General features: G+C 34.3%; 1 protein-coding gene across 1 annotated transcript in view; it reads right to left on the bottom strand.

Moving 5' to 3' along the window:
- Positions 1-17,707, bottom strand: part of LAMA2 (laminin subunit alpha 2) — a 576,405-nt gene that overhangs the window by 61,013 nt on the left and 497,685 nt on the right. Inside the window, exons 42-44 of the mRNA XM_081295188.1 lie at positions 11,116-11,232; positions 9,279-9,461; positions 5,012-5,166 (exon numbers count right to left, since the gene is read on the bottom strand). Coding sequence (XP_081151314.1) covers positions 5,012-5,166; positions 9,279-9,461; positions 11,116-11,232 — 455 coding nt within the window. The remainder of the gene's footprint in view (positions 1-5,011; positions 5,167-9,278; positions 9,462-11,115; positions 11,233-17,707) is intronic.

The raw sequence follows: 17,707 nt of genomic DNA, 5'->3' as shown, positions 1-17,707 counted from the left end.
AAAGGCTATCAGTACTAATGTATTTAACAGCTCCTTTTTCTTTTGAAAAGTACTTTAAAAATTACTATGAATTTCTAAGAAAGGAATTCCTATGTGAATAGAATGACACTGTTTGTACCAATTTTTATCTACATTCAGGGAGCCTTTCTTCAATCACAAATAACACTACCTGATTATTCGATTTCATTTCCTTTGGGTCAGGTACAAAATCACCATTGAAGGGGTGCTTTTAGGACAGCCATGTAGTTGCTTGATCTGAGAAGTTGCAACTTCGCTGATTGATGGTGCTCATAGGAGGAGGCAGAGAAAGGGCAAGGAACACAACCTCTTTTGCCACTGGTTCCAATGCCCAACCTCGGGGAGCCTCTGGGCCCTCATTGGTAGTGAATTTCTGTTTTCTCTTTTCGTCTGGCATTTCATGCTACACATTTAGTTTTCACACTCAGAGCAAAACCAAGTAGCACTGTGGTCACCCTCCTGGAAGGCTGGTGCAGACTACAAACAAAATAGCCTAGCCACCAAGCCAGTCTCCACGGGTCTACAAGAGTTTGATTAAGGTGTAAGGGTAGGGAGCCCTGGGGCCCCTCACAAAGGGTAGGGAAGGCTACACCCAGGAGGTGCTGGATGCAAAATTGTCTTGTTTTAAAAGGGAACATTAAGGAGGGATTTTTGGTTTTGACAAACAGGTAAATTCATATCCATTAAAGAGTATCTGGGGTAGGGTAGAGCAGGTGTGCTGCTTTCCCACAGACATTAAATAAGTCACCTGTAATTGTATGATATGGTTGCCTCATCTGATCTGCTGACCAAAGTGCATGTCCACATAGAGGAAACTGTGTTCTGAAAAGAAACAGGCACTGTTTCCTCCCCTACCAGGAAGAAATGAACTCGTAGAGCTCTGTGTGTGATGGCCTGTAGCTGGAACTGGAAAGATCTGTGAAGCCTAATTCTTAAACTACTGTCCTGTCCTGTCTTCCCCTCAGGATGTGGTTCAGGCTGCCAGAGGAGGAGTTCAGGACTAGGGGACCCTCTCTGGTGTTTGCTCTGTGTCCTGGACAGATTGCTTCTTGTTAGTGTGGTGTTCAGTGAGGAAGTGTGAGTTCTTTGCTTCACACGGGAATTTCCCTTCTACATATAGAGTTGAGTAGGTGAATCAAAGTGAATAACAGAAAACCCTAACCAGGAAATAATATGATTTTTACTATGGATGTCAATACTATAAAGCAGATGTGCAGTGGAAGTGGGCAGAACATATTATATGACAGAATAGCAGTTATGCAGAGTTCGAGATTGGAACGATAAAGCAACACAAGAGAAAGACCATGTTGTAGAGAACAGGCAGGGAAAATGTAGTCCTCAGATATTTTTAGTGTTCAGGAAAGGGTATAGGATGTAGTAAGTTTTTAGGAATTTGTAGCAACTGGACCAGAACCATCATAAGAGAAGACCTAGGCATTGAGCAAATTTAATATCTGAGGCAGACTTTAAGTACCAGTGATACCATAAGAGGATTAAAGAGAACAAGAAAACCAAGATCTAACTGCCATTCATGAGTAAAAGTGAAAAGAAACTGCTGTGCCTGACAGGAAATCATATCTAAATTCACAGCAGGGACAGATTAGTAAAAAATAACTGTGTATAGTTTTTTTTCCCCTTTCTTCATAAATGCATTATAGGCTTAGCTATAAGGCCATATTATGACTAGTGTAATCATAAGTCATTTTTGTTTAAAGAACACAATTGAATGATACTCCTCATTTATCATTAAGGAAGAAAACACTGAATATATGTGGAATACGTGGCCACTAGGTCACAGGATGAATTTCAGGCTTTGCTTATTTATGCCTGGTAGAAATAATAGGAGATTACATGTTTGGTTAATTGAAAAGGAGTTTCCCAAGATGTAGAAGACAGAACACTGGTACTGACACCTAACTGAACTGATGAAGCTCCATCTGAGAATTCAAGTCAAGAGCATAGCCATTTTAAAACAAAAAAGTGTTTAATGTCATTAGGATTTTAAATTAATCTACTGTGCAGCATACTTTACATATCTAAAAATATAGTTCTCTGAACAAAATGGTAATGCCATACCCAAAATGCCAGCAATTAATCTTGTACACTGATCTATGGTTCAACATTCATAACAATAAACATTCACACAGAAAACCCTCTGGATTTTCTGTTTTGGTTTCTGTTTTAGAATATACCTCAGTAACTGAAAAATTTAGGCAGTGAAAACTATCAGCAACCGGTCCATAACTACTAATTTCTCCTTTCAAATACTTTGTATTTTGATTTTTAAGTATAGGTACGTGTTTTAACTAACTTAAAACTAGTGAATCAAAGTACAATATCTATACATTTATTTAGAAGGAACCTCTGGAAAAAGGGGAGAGATTTTTGAAATATGATCATTGTGTTAGGATGTTTGGCTCTATGGGCTGTTGTATTTATAATGTGTTTCCTTAGTAACACTTCTGAAAAAAATTGCTAAGTGTTAGATATTTCTGGGCATTTTTGATATAGCATTCTTTACCAGTTAATCATTATGAACTCAATTAAACATTATTGACTATCCCATTATTATATCTATTGAATTTTCATTGCATTTTTTCATCTAGTAACTAGGGCATTCATTTAAAAAGAGTATCATCTGCTCTATATTAAATTCAACAAATTAAAACAGAGCTGCTTTAAAAATATCTTTAATATCTTAATTTAGAAAAGTCTTTCTTAATTTCAAGATCAAATATGTGTTAGGGTCAAATCCAGACACCCATGTCAAGTTGCAAATATATTTACAAATCAGAAAATATAATCTTTAGTTCATATACAAGTCATTTGAAATACATTTGATACTTGCATTTTTCTAATATTTCATAAAAAGTTAGGCATTTTATTGTAACTTCCACTTGCAAAAGTGAAAAAAAAAACTTTCTTGAAAGACATGGACAATGTTTACTTATTCTAGCATTGCTTTGTACTTTTATTTCACTTTGGACTTTGGCATAGTTTATATACTCACATGTGAGAATTTTGATTTTGTGGGAAGAGGCAAATCATTCATGACTGATAAATCTATGGGCAGATTTTTAAGTTTCTTAAAATGAAGAAATAATAAAAATATTAAAATTTGTTCACTTGGCGACTAAATCAGAAAATGGCTAAATGTGTGATCCGCAGGCACATATTTACTATTATCTTTTTCTCTAAGATAACATTGCAAAACACCTATAGAAGTGATACAACAAGTTCTTCCTATTGCTCTTGCTATACTTGGGTCCTTCTTTCTAGTTTTTCTCACCTGTCTCATAAACTATTTCTTTGTTGTGCTCAAAAACGTTCAGTTTGTCCAATGAGAGTTATCCCGAGTACATGTGTTGCCAAATTATAGATACTGCTTTATTTGTTATTTAAAGATTCATAAGACCTGGCTTCCACTGACCTTTCCAATTTAATGTTCACTTTATCAATTATGCACTATCTCTTGACCAAGTAGAGTGCTTTTTTCATGGAGTGGTCCTGAAACTTGCTTCTCTCTCTGTCTTGACTCAAGCCATTCCCTAGTTTCCCTTGTGTTCCTGCCCTCCCACCACCCAGCACTATCCCACTTCAAGGCCAGGCTGAAATCCTTCCCTTTGGGAAATCTTTTGACTCTCCCAGAAGTGACTTATTCTCTTTAGAATTGTGAAAGCTCTTCCCATGCATGGCTCATGTACATGGCCCAACATTTTGCATCATCTTAAAGGTTGCTTGCATTCATGTCATATTTCTTCTTCTACATTATAAACTTTAAGAGTGCAAGACCTGCCCCTCTCATCTTGGTATATCTCAAAGCAAGTGGCACTGAACATAAGAGACGCTTTTTCTGCTTTGGTTAAATCTTAGACAAAACTCTAAATTCTGCAAAATCTAGTTATCTTTTAACCTCATATTTTACGTACATAATGATCATCTGCCGACCACACTAGTTTTCTTATTATAGTTGAATATACGACTTCTCAGATCCTATCACTGCCTCCTTTACTCTCATCTTATGTAACAACATCTTCATTAGTCATTTTGTCATTTTCTTAGTTTTCTTTACAGTCAGTCATGAGTTCCTTTTCAAAGTTCACCTTGAACTTATTGCTGTGGCCTTGTTTAGAATTATTAGTCATGTATGAAGGGGAAAAGAAATACTGTCATTCAAGTATTATATTCTTGGACACTACTAAAAATTATATAAATTGATGAATTAATAAAATGCTTTTCTGATCTTCCTAGCTCTGAAGTTGTTCAAAAATGGTTTTTGAGATGAAAAACTTATGAATCTAAAAAGGTTTAAGTTGAAGCCTGATAACATAAAATCTGTCTTTTTAAAAATTATTATTTCTAAAATCATTAGGTACATGAAGTTTCACATTGGTACTTAATATCCTGGTTCTTTAGCATGAGACTTTCTAGAAAGTTGTGCTTCTATCTTAATAGTCTTCACATTGGATAAATATAGAGCAAAATTTTAAGACATTTAAGATATTTCCTAATCTTTCTTTGAAATAAAAAATGCATATATATTAATAAAAAATAATTTTTATCATTGCTTGTACTCAGATGAAATAATACATTGTATATAAACCATGGTTCCTCTCTGCTGTTTCTCTGCATTTCCTTCATCCAGGGCACAACCTCACAGATTGGCTTTTTTGCTTATCAAGAGTAAGGCATTCTCATCAATGTCTTGTTAGCAGTCAATAATAAGATCTTCGTTGTTGCTATTTATTTGATTAATTCAAATATAATAAAATATGCCAGAATCCCTAATTCTAAAAAGTGATTATCATTCTCATGAAATGTCTTTTGACATTTGTAGAAAACTATCTAACTTCCCTTTTCTGTCCTCTTTAGCTTCAAGTTAAAGGAAGAGTCAGAGATCATTCAATAGGGTAAATTGGGGGAGGACCTCCCCTTGCGGAATAATACTAACAATCAAAATAATTTACTGGTTCTGAAAATAAATAGAGCTTACAGAATTGGCTTGTTTCCGGGCTTGATTTATCAGTTCCTTGATCTCAGAGATGTTTTTCTTCAGGTTATCCTCAAGTTCCTTGATGGGTTTCAGTTTATCTATCAGCCGATCAGCTTCTTGTTCTAGATTTTTCACAGTGGCATCTGCATCTGCAACTGTACAGAGCAAATTAATATGTGCATACACACACACACACACACACACACACACAGTGAAATTAGAATGGTAGTATGTTTAACTAAGCAATTTCATCTTATCCATGTGACAAAGCAAGGCAGTGGCCGCCAAAGCAAGGTGTGTGATGGCAAATGTAGGTATTTTAGTTGAGACTCAAGAAGGCCAGAGGCGGTATTAAAGTTTTTGGCTTTGGAATGAAGCTGAAAATTAGCACTGAAGATAGAAAATTCGATGAACTTAATTCAATGCTTCATTTTTTAGCTTTAGCCAAAAAGCTAACCTTTATAGAATAGAACTTCAGTCATTGAAGAAGGAAAATGAAAGTGTCTTTAAAATGTCACCAAGTCTGTCCAAGCCCCAACTGTTTTTTAATCAGGTTTATCACACAAAATTGGTTTTCTTTCTTTTTCTGTCTTTCTCTGCACATCTTGAACAGAGAAGCTATAAATGTGGCTTAAAGAACATTTTGATGTTGAACAACCCTGAGACTGGAGGGCTATGTTACACTTTAATTAAATCTTTCAAGTTGTGGTTCAATTTCATTTTGAAGAATAGTTGATTATCCTGCACTATATATTAGGTTGAACCATATTAAACTGCTGTTTTTTTAGGTTAAAGAAAAAGATCGAATATTGGCAATTTCAAAAGTTTGAACCCTAAAATAGTTGAAGGTTATCAGTGATCCATAGACTTCGAGTATGTTCTTTTCATAGAGGGCATATAACAAACGGAAAACTAATTATTCTATCTCTATGATGCTGGCAGTCTTATTCAAACTATGTCAGTTATTATCTGATTGAGCATGTATTGTTCCACTTTCTGTCATTGTAATCCTGATGAAATAGTGAAATTGCTTAAGGTTCAAGGCTGTCTGTGCTAAACCTAATGATCAGCTCTCTGGCTGACACTGGACCACTGAAACCCAACCCTCAGCATTGAATCAAATGTGCTCAAATGGAAGTAAATTATTATTTTTGAACTAGGTTTTAGAACTAGGTTTTGAACTCATGCTCAAAAAACTGAATTATATTGTTATTGTGTTTAAAACAACATTAAGACTATTCTTAGCTTTAACTCCAAAAGCTGCTAGATAAATCCTTGAGTATTTTGTTTCTGAACTGCAGGTTTATGTGGGTCTAAGCCCTTGTTGGATAATTGTGTAGACAACATATCCTGGCTACCCCTTAGTTTTGTGCACTTTAATAAACTATTTGTTCTTTTTCTCTTCTTTTTAATTCTCCAATATTATTCTGATTTAAAAAATTACTCTAGAATTGAGGACAATTGATTTAAATTTAGATTCACAAGTAAGAGAAAGAAGGTGTTAAGCAGAAATTACTTAAGCATAGGTCAAAAATAGATCCTTTTCTTCTAAAGTTCCCAGAAACTCACGTCAACTGCTTCAAAATGGGATCTGGAGATTTCCTTTCCCCCATTCTCTTCTATCTTGTGAAATAGTTAGAGTCATATGGCAACTACCTTCCTGAAGGTCTGAAAAATAAATCATCTCTGATACTGAGTCTGATGCTTTCTTGTACAGTAGTGTTTGAAAACGTTCTCACTTTAACTTCTGAAGAGAAAGTTTGATAAAGTTGATGTTTCTCTAGAAGATTTTATCTAGGTTATAATTTATTAGCCTAGAGTATTTGACACATACTCTTATGTGTCAAATTTCCTCTGCGGTCTTGTTATATCTCAGTTAGAAATTTGCCTATTTGTAATTTATTTTTCTTGATTAAACCTATCATTTATTTTTTAATCTTTATTTTCCTAAATATCTCTTGGATGTCTCAGTTCTATTATTTCTGTTGTTTAATTTGTTAACTTTTTCACCTTTTTCTTTATGTCAATTTTAGCTTTTTCTAACCCACTGAGCTGGTTTCTTAAAATTGTTTATTTCAATGCTGGTTTCAATTGCTCTCAATTTGATTTTGATACAATGGATTTTGTTACTTTTATATTTCTAGTATTCCTCAGTTTTACTTTTAACTTTAAAATATGAGATGTTCGAGAGAATATGTTTATATCATAGTAGTTGCTCATTTATTAAGATCTCATTTTGGTGCTTCTTCAAATACAGTTCTTTAGAAGTTGAGATGAATTACTCATAAGGATGGGGAATAGAATATTTGTCACCAACAACAAAGACCTAATGGTGTATTTTAATCTGCTGCAAGTAAGTCATTTGAGCTTCTGTGGCTGAATTTTGTTATTATAATTGCCTTCTATCTGTGAAGGAATTCAGTTTTCCATTTTATGTAGATATCATATAGATATTTTACTCATTTTTTTTCATAATGCCATTAAAAACATTTTATGTCAAATACATGTACCTACTATCCTTATATAAAGGAAGATTCTCTCTCTCTGTGTGTGTGTGTGTGTGTGTGTGTGTGTGTGTATGTGTGCATCTAGCATTAATATGATGAGAGTGGAAAGAACAGCTATGTAAAGTTCAAAACAGCACAAAACATGGTCACATGCAAAGCTAAAGCTTTTTGTGATAGGCAGTGAAGCATAAAAGTTGGTAAAAAGTGCCCAAGTAAACATATACATACTGATTTCTGCAGGTAATTTCATATGGAAGTAAAACAAAAAGAAATTAGAAAATTCATGAGAACATATTTTGTATTGATATTAACAAAGTAGTGACATCACAAACAACGTTGCTTTCCAGGACAGGTACTAATTACAAATGCACCCTATTTTATATCAAATGAGTGTTATGAAATAAAAAGTATACAACGATATGCCATTTAGCAGACTCTTGTTCATATTAAAAGAATTGTTCCTGTCATGTTTAAATAAGATATAAAACACAAAATTTAATTAATATTCGCAGATAATTATTTCTCTTAGCAGATAATGTAAAAGAAAATGTGAGGTGTATTATCAAAAGCCACTAGTTGAGAATCAATCTAAAATAGAATGAACTGATATATTATAAAATGAATCCATAGTAGTATTTACTGAAAATGCATTTTCCCTCATTTTTAGGGAAATGTTATATAGCATGCATCATTATCTAGATCAAATCTTTGACATGTAGGAGAGGCTATCTCTGGATTTACATTTAAAAAATTGAAAACCTTTCTATCCCCCCATCCTTTTTTTTTTCTTTGAAGAAATAGCAAGGAATGGGATCTTCTGCTTCTTAGCCCTGAAGTTCACATGCCATGTGTCTGTGCTCCTCCTTGCTCATGACGGAGTCAGAAGTCTTCTCAAGACCCCCATTCACAGTACTGGCACAATAGTTTCTATTATTCTATTCTTAGCATTTGAGTTGAGCTGATGGTGTTGAAATCAGCACCCTGCCCCATTCAAACATCACCTGGATTGTATGGCACATAACGTCAACCAGAATGTTTTTGTTATTGTACTCTCAAATGCCTTGCTATTCTGTGGAAATGTTAGTATATAAAGAGGGCAAGTCTCTTGGAGGTGGAAAGTACAAAAGCATAAGTAACTGTCCTGATAAAAACATACTCTAAGATAATGTCTAATCACTTGATAGGAATGAAAAAAAATCCATGTCAATGTTTATAGACTATATTTAACTACAAATATAAATTAAACTGGATACATCCTTCTTTCCTAGAAATGCTTAATAATTAAATCTAAATAATAAAATATCAAAATTTTTAAATGTTCACACAGTTCAAGCTAATATGATTTTCATTCCTTGTTCTAACAGGCCTGAGAAATGAGCCTGCTCCTCAAACTCTATGCTCCATGAAACTCAGCTAGTTCTGAGTGTAGAGTTTCCTGAAAACAACTGTATTTTCAGTTACTCTAATAGATTTAAAAAGTATTTAGCATGTCTACATCAAATATCATACAGACTTTGGGACGTCCTAATCTCCTCTTGATTGGACAAAATCTAGATGAGAAAAGGCACCAGGGCAGAGTTGGGAGACTTGGATTCTTTGGTTCTTGAAGGGCAGGGCACTCCATCTACTGTGCCCAGACTAGGATTGAGAGGGCAGACTACAGCACCATGAGAGTCTTCCCAGCTCTACCATTTGAGTTGAGGATACTACAGTGTGAAGAAATAAATAACATTATCGCAGTGAAAAAAAGGAGATCTTACTGTTCTTGGAAGGATCTTTTATCACCGCATTCGTTTTGGCCATGCTATCTGCTAGTTTATTGTAATTTTGCTTCAGGCCATCCAGGTTCTGGTGGAGTTCTTTAATCTGAGCCAGTACATCTTTGGCAGTGTCGTTGGCTTGTCTGGCTTTGTCCTTAACAGCTTGCAGTTTAGCCGCTGTGTCTGTCAAGCAGAAGAAGGTATGAAAGGCAAAACAATGGGTCTGGAGCTGGTGGTTTAATCCATGCTTGTCAAAGCTAGGCTGTGGCTGGCTGACCTCAGGGACACATTTACAAAGGGGAGAGGATGAACTCTGTCTCATTTGGTTGTAGCAAATGAAGCAAATTTTTTAGCTAAATTAAATTTTCTCAGGGACCTTTGCTATGAATACCTGATTAGCTTTTAATATAGTAAAGTGATTGTTCTAAATGTTCATTGTGATTTGCTGCTGAACATATTAACAAGAGAAATTCATCCACGTCAGTCATATAGCTTCATCAAAACCAGGCTTAAGTTTTAATCTGTATTTCCAGAGGGGAGAAATGAATGTGTTTCATTTTTAGGATACAGAGACTTTTTCAGGAATGCAAGATCATGCATTTGTGTATATTTTTATGTTGTCAGCACTAAAAAAAAAATTTTTTTTGATGGAATTGGGAATTGACCCAGGGGTGCTTTGCTACCTGAGCTGCATCCCTAGTCCTTTTTATTTTTTATAGTGATGCAGGGTCCTGCTAAGTTGCCCAGGCTGGCCTCAAACTTACAATCCTTTTGCTTTGAACTCCCATGTTGCTGAGATTACAGCTGTGTACCATCCCACCCTGCTCTGAGCATTGGAAATTTTCTAGGCACTTATTACTGCAGAAACAACCTGAAATTTTGAAAAGCTACTTTACAGTATTTTAGTGTTAAAGTAAAAACCATTTAAACTTTAATATTTCCTATGTTGTATAAATTTGTGTATTTATTTTCTGATCATAATTTATACAATAAAACATATTGAACATATGAATGCACATAGTGTGGGTTAGCGCTTAAGACCACAGGCTCTGAAGTAGAACATCAAGGTTCATATATCATAAATGTTACTTCAACAATGTCTTTCAGTATCTCTTGTCTCAGTTTCTCACTTGGAAAGTGAGATTATAAATGCTATTCACATTGTGGAATTAATATAAAGGATTATATACATGTAACATTGGCATATTAATATGTAAACACTCAATAAATGTTTATGACTTTTATTATTATTGTATCATGTGACTAAAATATGAATATAATATCCCTAAAAGAATATGTGCTTTCATAATACCTAGACATAATTTCAATAGTTCTAAAGATAGAGAGATAATATGGGCATGGTTTGACCACCAATGCTTTTGAAAGCTAGAACAGCTAAGGAGTTGAATTTTGTGAGCACAGATTTATGGAAGGGCAACAGACTCTCATCTAAGATGGTAGGTACTGTAATAAACTGAGATGTTGTTGTAGTATATTGAGATTGTAGAGAACAGTATCTATATGATTTTATTCTTTCCCACTAATACAAGATTTCTTGGGCTGAAACATGGAAGACAATTTAATAATAATGTGTCTATATCTTTCTTTCTATAACATTCCTCTAGATGCCAAATAAAGGCAATAAAAGATAAATAAGATCGTAATGTTAAATGTGACTTTGTTTCTCATTCTTAAAAGGAACAATTCGTAGGTAAGAAAACCAGCATCTAATTTCCTGACATTAGTACAAGTGAAATGTTAGAAGAATGGTGAAAGTGAACTATGTTCTCCAAAAGTTCAGGTAAAATGACACATGTGCAGTGTCCTGAATGCATACCATTTGGAATGGCCGATAACTTTCCCAAAGTGTCATTCAAAGCTCTCAGGAGATCACCATTTCTGTCTTCAACATTCTCTAACCTGGTTGTCAAATCATTTAGATGGACATTATTTTCTGTGAATAGGGAAAAACAAAAAAAGAAAAAAAAACAATTTTAATTGCCTATGAGCTTATTCTTGGATGTACAATTTCAGGTTATTCAATACAAAATTAATAAAAAAACACCTCAGTGTAATTAGTTTATTGTCATCTATCCACAAATACGTTTCCAATCAAATATAAAATACATGAATTTACAATAACTTGATGTTTTAGCATGTTTAATGATTATATTTTCTTCTTGATATCCAACATCCTTCTGATTTAATTTGATGGCTTCCTATGGATAAATACCCTGTAAGAGTCAGTCTTTTGATGCATTTGTAATGTTACCCTCTTAATATCATTCCTCTTATTTTCACTTACTCAAAAACTTTTATTACCCAAATGGATCACAGATTTGCTTTTTAAGATTTCATATATGGGGGCTGGGGATGTGGCTCAAGTGGTAGCGCGCTCGCCTGGCATGCGTGCGGCCCGGGTTCGATCCTCAGCACCACATACCAACAAAGATGTTGTGTCCGCTGAGAACTAAAAAATAAATATTAAAAAAAAAATTCTCTCTCTCTCTCTCTCTCTACTCTCTCTTTAAAAAAAAAAAAGATTTCATATATGATTGTTAAACAGAATCTCTTATTTTAGTAAATACTACTATTAGTATTTATTTGAAACAGATAAAAATCAAAAGAAGGAAAAAAACTCATATTTGATATGACTCTAATTTTTCATACAGAAAGTGGTATTTTTAAAAATTGCCTCAAATGGACTTTGTATAGGTAGGTCTTCTTGGTACTCTAGAATATGCTTTATTTAACACTGAAAATATGATATACAAATGATAACTCAAAAATATCAGTGTAAATTTTCCAGCTTCTTTCTGCTAGTTTTTAACATTTTCTAGATATTCCATTAGTTTATATTGTAGTAATAATTTAGCATTTTAGAATTTCAGTGTTAAAAACATAAAAAAGTGAAAACTATGAAGTCATTTGGGGGAAAGAAAAAATAGATTCAATTTGTTTATATGAAATGTCAGTTTAGAAATCTTACTTCATTATGCATCAAACTGTAAGTATATCTAAAGAGTGAAATGGAGTGAATCATCTGTCTCCTTCTCTTATTAGTGAACCATGGAATGAAAAACAAAATGTGTAAAATACTATGCTTCTCAAAATATTATTTATTTCTACTGACTCTATAAAGCAGACCATTTCTTGATGGTATTTTTAGTAGCTTATTATGTCATCATATTTGTTTCCTGGGGTGATGTATGCTAATTATTTAAATTAGCTCCACAGAATGCAAAAATGTAAATAAGTCTCCATATAAAGAGGGAAACTGAAAAAAGAAAAAAAAAATATACCAAGACAAGAAGGTACCCCTGTCTCTCCTGTACAGGACTGGCCAATATTTAGTAATAGACATGGCCAATGGTCAATGAGTGAGTGCCCTGGACCCCATGTTGTGCTTGTCATTTTTTGTGGGTTGTTTTACTTCATCCTTACAATAACTTAACAAAAACCAGGGATGAGAAGAGCAGGCTCATTGGGTAATAATGCTCCTTCCACCTCCACTCATGCCCCCAACCTTTTTTCTTCTCTTTTCCCCTCCCTCTCCTTTCTCTTTTATTGTCTGAAAACATTGGTCATGGTTATAGAAAATCATAGGAGACTTACACAAACATTGTCCCTATGCAAAGGTGATAGGTAATATATGCAGTGATCCATGTTTTGGAGGATAATGGGTAAAATATAGGAATAGGTAGTTCACAACAAAATAAAAAGAAGGAATTGTCAAAATAAAACAAAGCACAATATTATCATTAAAAAACTGTAAAGCAAATGAAAAACAAGGTATCATTTCTCATCATCCAGATTGGGAAAAGTTAAATTTCTGAAATTATCAGGTGAGAATTGATGCTATTGTTTTAAGTGCAATTTAATTAAATATTAGAATTTTAAATAGACATGTATTTGGTATGGCAGTTCTACTGACAGGAATTTATCCTATGATATATTTGTAAAGTCATATCAATGTTTATATTCTGGGATATATATTAGATCTTTATTTGTCACAGCAAAAAAAAGAATTTTAAATTTCCACTATTAGAGTATTGTCTATATTCATTCAGCATATCCTAAAATGGTATGTAGGAAGCAAACTTTAACAAGAATTAGAAGAATAAATGTGGGTATAAAATGATCTTTAACACCTTTCCTGAAAATGATGGTTGGTGGGAGATAGGTTGTGACGAATGTACCCAAAACCATTGACTGTGCTCATAGTTTATAGAAACTATGAAGGACTGAGACACTTAATGGTGGAGAAGGTTGTAGTGTCCTACAACCACTCATTTTATAATTGCCTGTATTAATAAAATGATTTTCTCTGTGCATATATTTCTCTTGCTTTATTTAGAAAAGAATACTTAAGCAAACTGAATTGAGGAAGAATGCTATTTGTCATCTTGGTGTTATCTGCCCATGTCAGGACTCTTATTTTTACCACTTTTCTGGCACCCAGGGTGGGCAGACCAGGAGAGGATATGTTCCTCAGAATAGAACCAGACTGTCTTGATGTGACTGTGTGCCCGCCCCTGCCAGAGGTAGTGCATCTGGTTCATCGGAGATGCTCCACTGGCAGGCAGGCCACTTGCAGCTGGGTAATAATCCTGGCCTTTACTGTCCCTCCTCTAGGAGGAACAGCAAAGGGGAAGGAAGACAGAGGATTCTGAACTCTCAATGTTCTGAATGTGAAGAGTAGTAGACATGTTAATTAGAGCTACATCCCACTTCATACAAAGGGTTTATAGGCAGACTGATTAAACCATTGTCATACTACACACAAAACCATGATTATATCACAGATTATACTAATGTATGTACATAATGTTGTTTAAAGTGCCTGCCAAAGACTTGATATTACAGAAAAACAAAGCATAAAATAATAGGGCAAAATATGGTTCTAAAACATCAATGTCTGTTTCAGTCACTAATGTATTATTATTTCCAATTCTAGTACCTCTAAATATGTTTTGCAAGTGATTTAATTTTCTCCTCTGTCAATCACAATTCATCTCTCTTTTAACACTTCTGTTATTTTCACTGCTTGTTCTAAAATAAAATCTTTGGATAGATTACCAAAAAGTATACTTTTGGAAATAAAGCAGTCTGATTATGACTGTGATTTCTACACAAATTCCTTGAGAATACAAGGCTGCTCTTTTAATAATAACTTGGAAGTCTTCGTCAATTACGGACATAGAACTGTAGAAATTTCAATTCCCAGCTTCTTGATTGGATTTGATTTTTAAAATAATGAAGTATTCAAATGCTCTGGCAAGCAAGATATTCACATACAGGGAAAATCATCAATTTAAAGGGCATCACCAAATTTATACCATTTTCTGCATTCTGATAGCAAATGCTAGTGGAACAATCAGGCCAATTATTCAGAAGAGAGAATGACCTGAAGATTATTTTTACTGCTGTCCTTCAAATTTAAAATCAATAATTTTTATCTTTTTCTGTGCTGGAAAATTAAAATGAATATGTTCTGACCCTATTCTGATTTTTATGTCTTAGAGATCTGACTCTGATTCTTTCTTAATTTATCTTTTCTTACACTGATCATTTATTTCTTAAGTAGTTTCTAGAACTTCTTATACAAAGTCTAAACATTTTGTATCTCTGGAAATAGCATTGGGTGAGTAGGTAGAAGTTGTGTACAAAAAAGAATGATAGATTTTGAAATGGAAAACTAACAAAACCTACAGCAAAGAAAAAAATAGATTAAGAAGTCTTTCAGTATTTGTTTCAAGGGAAAATAGATAAGATACAGTGTACTCATAACTCAAAAATATAAGGAAGAATGCTTGTGGTTGGTTTGAATTTTAACATGACTGAAGCAACATAATTATTGAGAGTTAAAATAAATTCTAACATAATTCTTTACTTTCAATTTCTAGAGAGAAAGAAAAGAATTCAGTTTATTATCTTCAGCTACATTTTGTAGGATTTTGTCTCCGTATTTTTTGCTGAAACAACAACAATGGCAGTAGCCCTGCCAGTTCATCTTCTCTCTAAAGACCTCATTCATTACACCTCAAAGACTACACATGTGTACTTCTTTAGTTATGGCTCTCCTATGCTTACCCTGTCATCACCCTTCAGAAGACAAAGGTTAAGAAATGGGTGTGGCAAAGATAAGGCTAATAAATCAAGGGAGGAGACAAAGCAGAGCAGCCAGGATAGACTGTGAATGTGTCTGATGACATGATTTCCCTCTCATGCACAACCAGAAGTACTACAAGGCAGTCATATCCCTACTAAAAAGCATTAGAGTTCAAAGTCACTTTCACTGTCCATAAACATTTACTCATATGCCATGTTCCTGGCATGGTGGTAAATATGAGTCACAGTGCAGTTAAATCAGAACTGGTGACACGGATCTATGCTATTCAATCTCAAGAAAACAACCAACCAACCAACCAATAACCCAATTAACTAAATGGGCTAAGGAACTGAACAGACACTTCACAGAAGAAAAAATACAATGGATCAACAAAAATATGAAAATGTTCAACACCTCTAGCAATTAGGAAATACGAATAAAACTAAGATTTCATTTCATTGCAGTCAGAATGGCAATTATCAAGAATGCAAGCAATAACAAATGTTGGTGAGGATGTCGGGGGGGGGGGGGGGAAGTACACTCCTACACTGCTGGTGGGACTGCAAATTGGTGCAAACACTCCGGATAGCAGTATGGAGATTCCTCAGAAAACTAGGAATGGAACCATCATTTGACCCAGCTATCCCACTCCTCGATTGATATCTAAAGGACTTAAAATCAGTATATGAAGGTGATGTAGCCATATCAAGGTTTATAGCAGCTGAATTCACAATAGCTAAACTATGAAACCAATCTAGGTTCCCTTCAACAGATGCATAGATAAAGAAAATGTGGTGTGTGTATGTATATATATATATACATACACACACACACACACACACACACACACACACACACACACAATGGCATATTACTCAGCCTTAAAGACGAATGAAATTATGACATTTTCTGGTAAATGAATGGAACTGGAGAATATCATGCTAAGCAAAATAAGTCAATCCCCCCAAACAAAAGTCTGAATGTTTTCTCTGATATGTGGATGCTAATTCACAATAAGATGGGGTGGCTGGGGAAGAATAGAGGTACTCTGGATTAGACAGAGGAGAGTTAAAGGGTGTGGGAATAGGAAGGATAATAAAATGAACTGGAAATATGACCCTATATGCATATATCATTACATGACCAGTTTAACTTTACATCATGTACAACCAGAAAAATGAAAAATTATACTCCATTTATGTATGATGTGTAAAAACGCATTCTATTCTATTTATAACTAATTAGAACAAATAAAAAACTCAAAAAAATTACACATTACTTCTTTGATCATTAGCAATTTCTTCTATTAGATGCCAGTCATTAAGAAGTAGTATGGTGGGCTGGGGATGTGGCTCAAGCGGTAGCGCGCTCGCCTGGCATGCGTGCGGCCCGGGTTCGATCCTCAGCACCACATACCAACAAAGATGTTGTGTCCGCCGAGAACTAAAAAATAAATATTAAAAATTCTCTCTCTCTCTCTCCTCTCTCACTCTCTCTTTAAAAAAAAACAAAAAAAAGTAGTATGGTGCAATGAAACCATTATAGGACTGGATTTGGAAGATGTGGGTTCAAATGTCATCTCTGTGCCTTTTTATCTGTATAGAATGAACACAGTGCTTCCTTTCCTATGACTGACATAAGAAATTAATTGAAGGGTGCATGAGAAAGTACTAGATTCATCACAGGTAGTTAGTAAGAGACAATGCATTCACATTGTGTTGATAAGAGTCTGGTGTGTTTGGCCAGTTATTACTAATATTATTTATGGCTTACTTTCTTCATTTAAACTGCTTGGTCCAGAACTTAAGTTTACATTTCCTAAGAAAATATATCTATCTCTTTTAACTGATTTTCATGGATTTCAGTAGAACTTTTCTATTTGCCTATTTAAACTTCATCTAATTATGTTCCTCAAACACAATTTTAATTTTCTATTCATATGTACAGGGCACAAATAAATATCCTGAGAGAATACCCAAATCATAAGGGTGAAATTCATGGACCAGCTATTAGTTTTGAATGGTTTGGCTAGATGGAGTCCATTGTTAAACTGCCAACTAGGTGACATTTGCAATGAGCTTTTTCATGTCCACAATATTTGCACAGACTCATTATCACTCTTCTGAAGCTGAAAGAATAATCTCTCTTAAAGATTTCTTTGCAAAAGAAACTTAATCCATACAAGCTCTTTTTTGTTAAATATGCTTCATCTTTTGTTCTAGAAGCCCTGTAATAATTAGAGAATAGGTTTTTTAATCTCTGCAGTGTTTCTGTCTGTAGTTCTGAAGCAGAATGTTTGGGATAGTCCTGGGCTCTG

This window comes from Spermophilus citellus (assembly GCF_964194105.1).
Source record: "Spermophilus citellus genome assembly, chromosome: 5".
NCBI classification, from domain to species: domain Eukaryota; kingdom Metazoa; phylum Chordata; class Mammalia; order Rodentia; family Sciuridae; genus Spermophilus; species Spermophilus citellus.
This window is presented reverse-complemented; position numbering and strand designations above follow the sequence as displayed.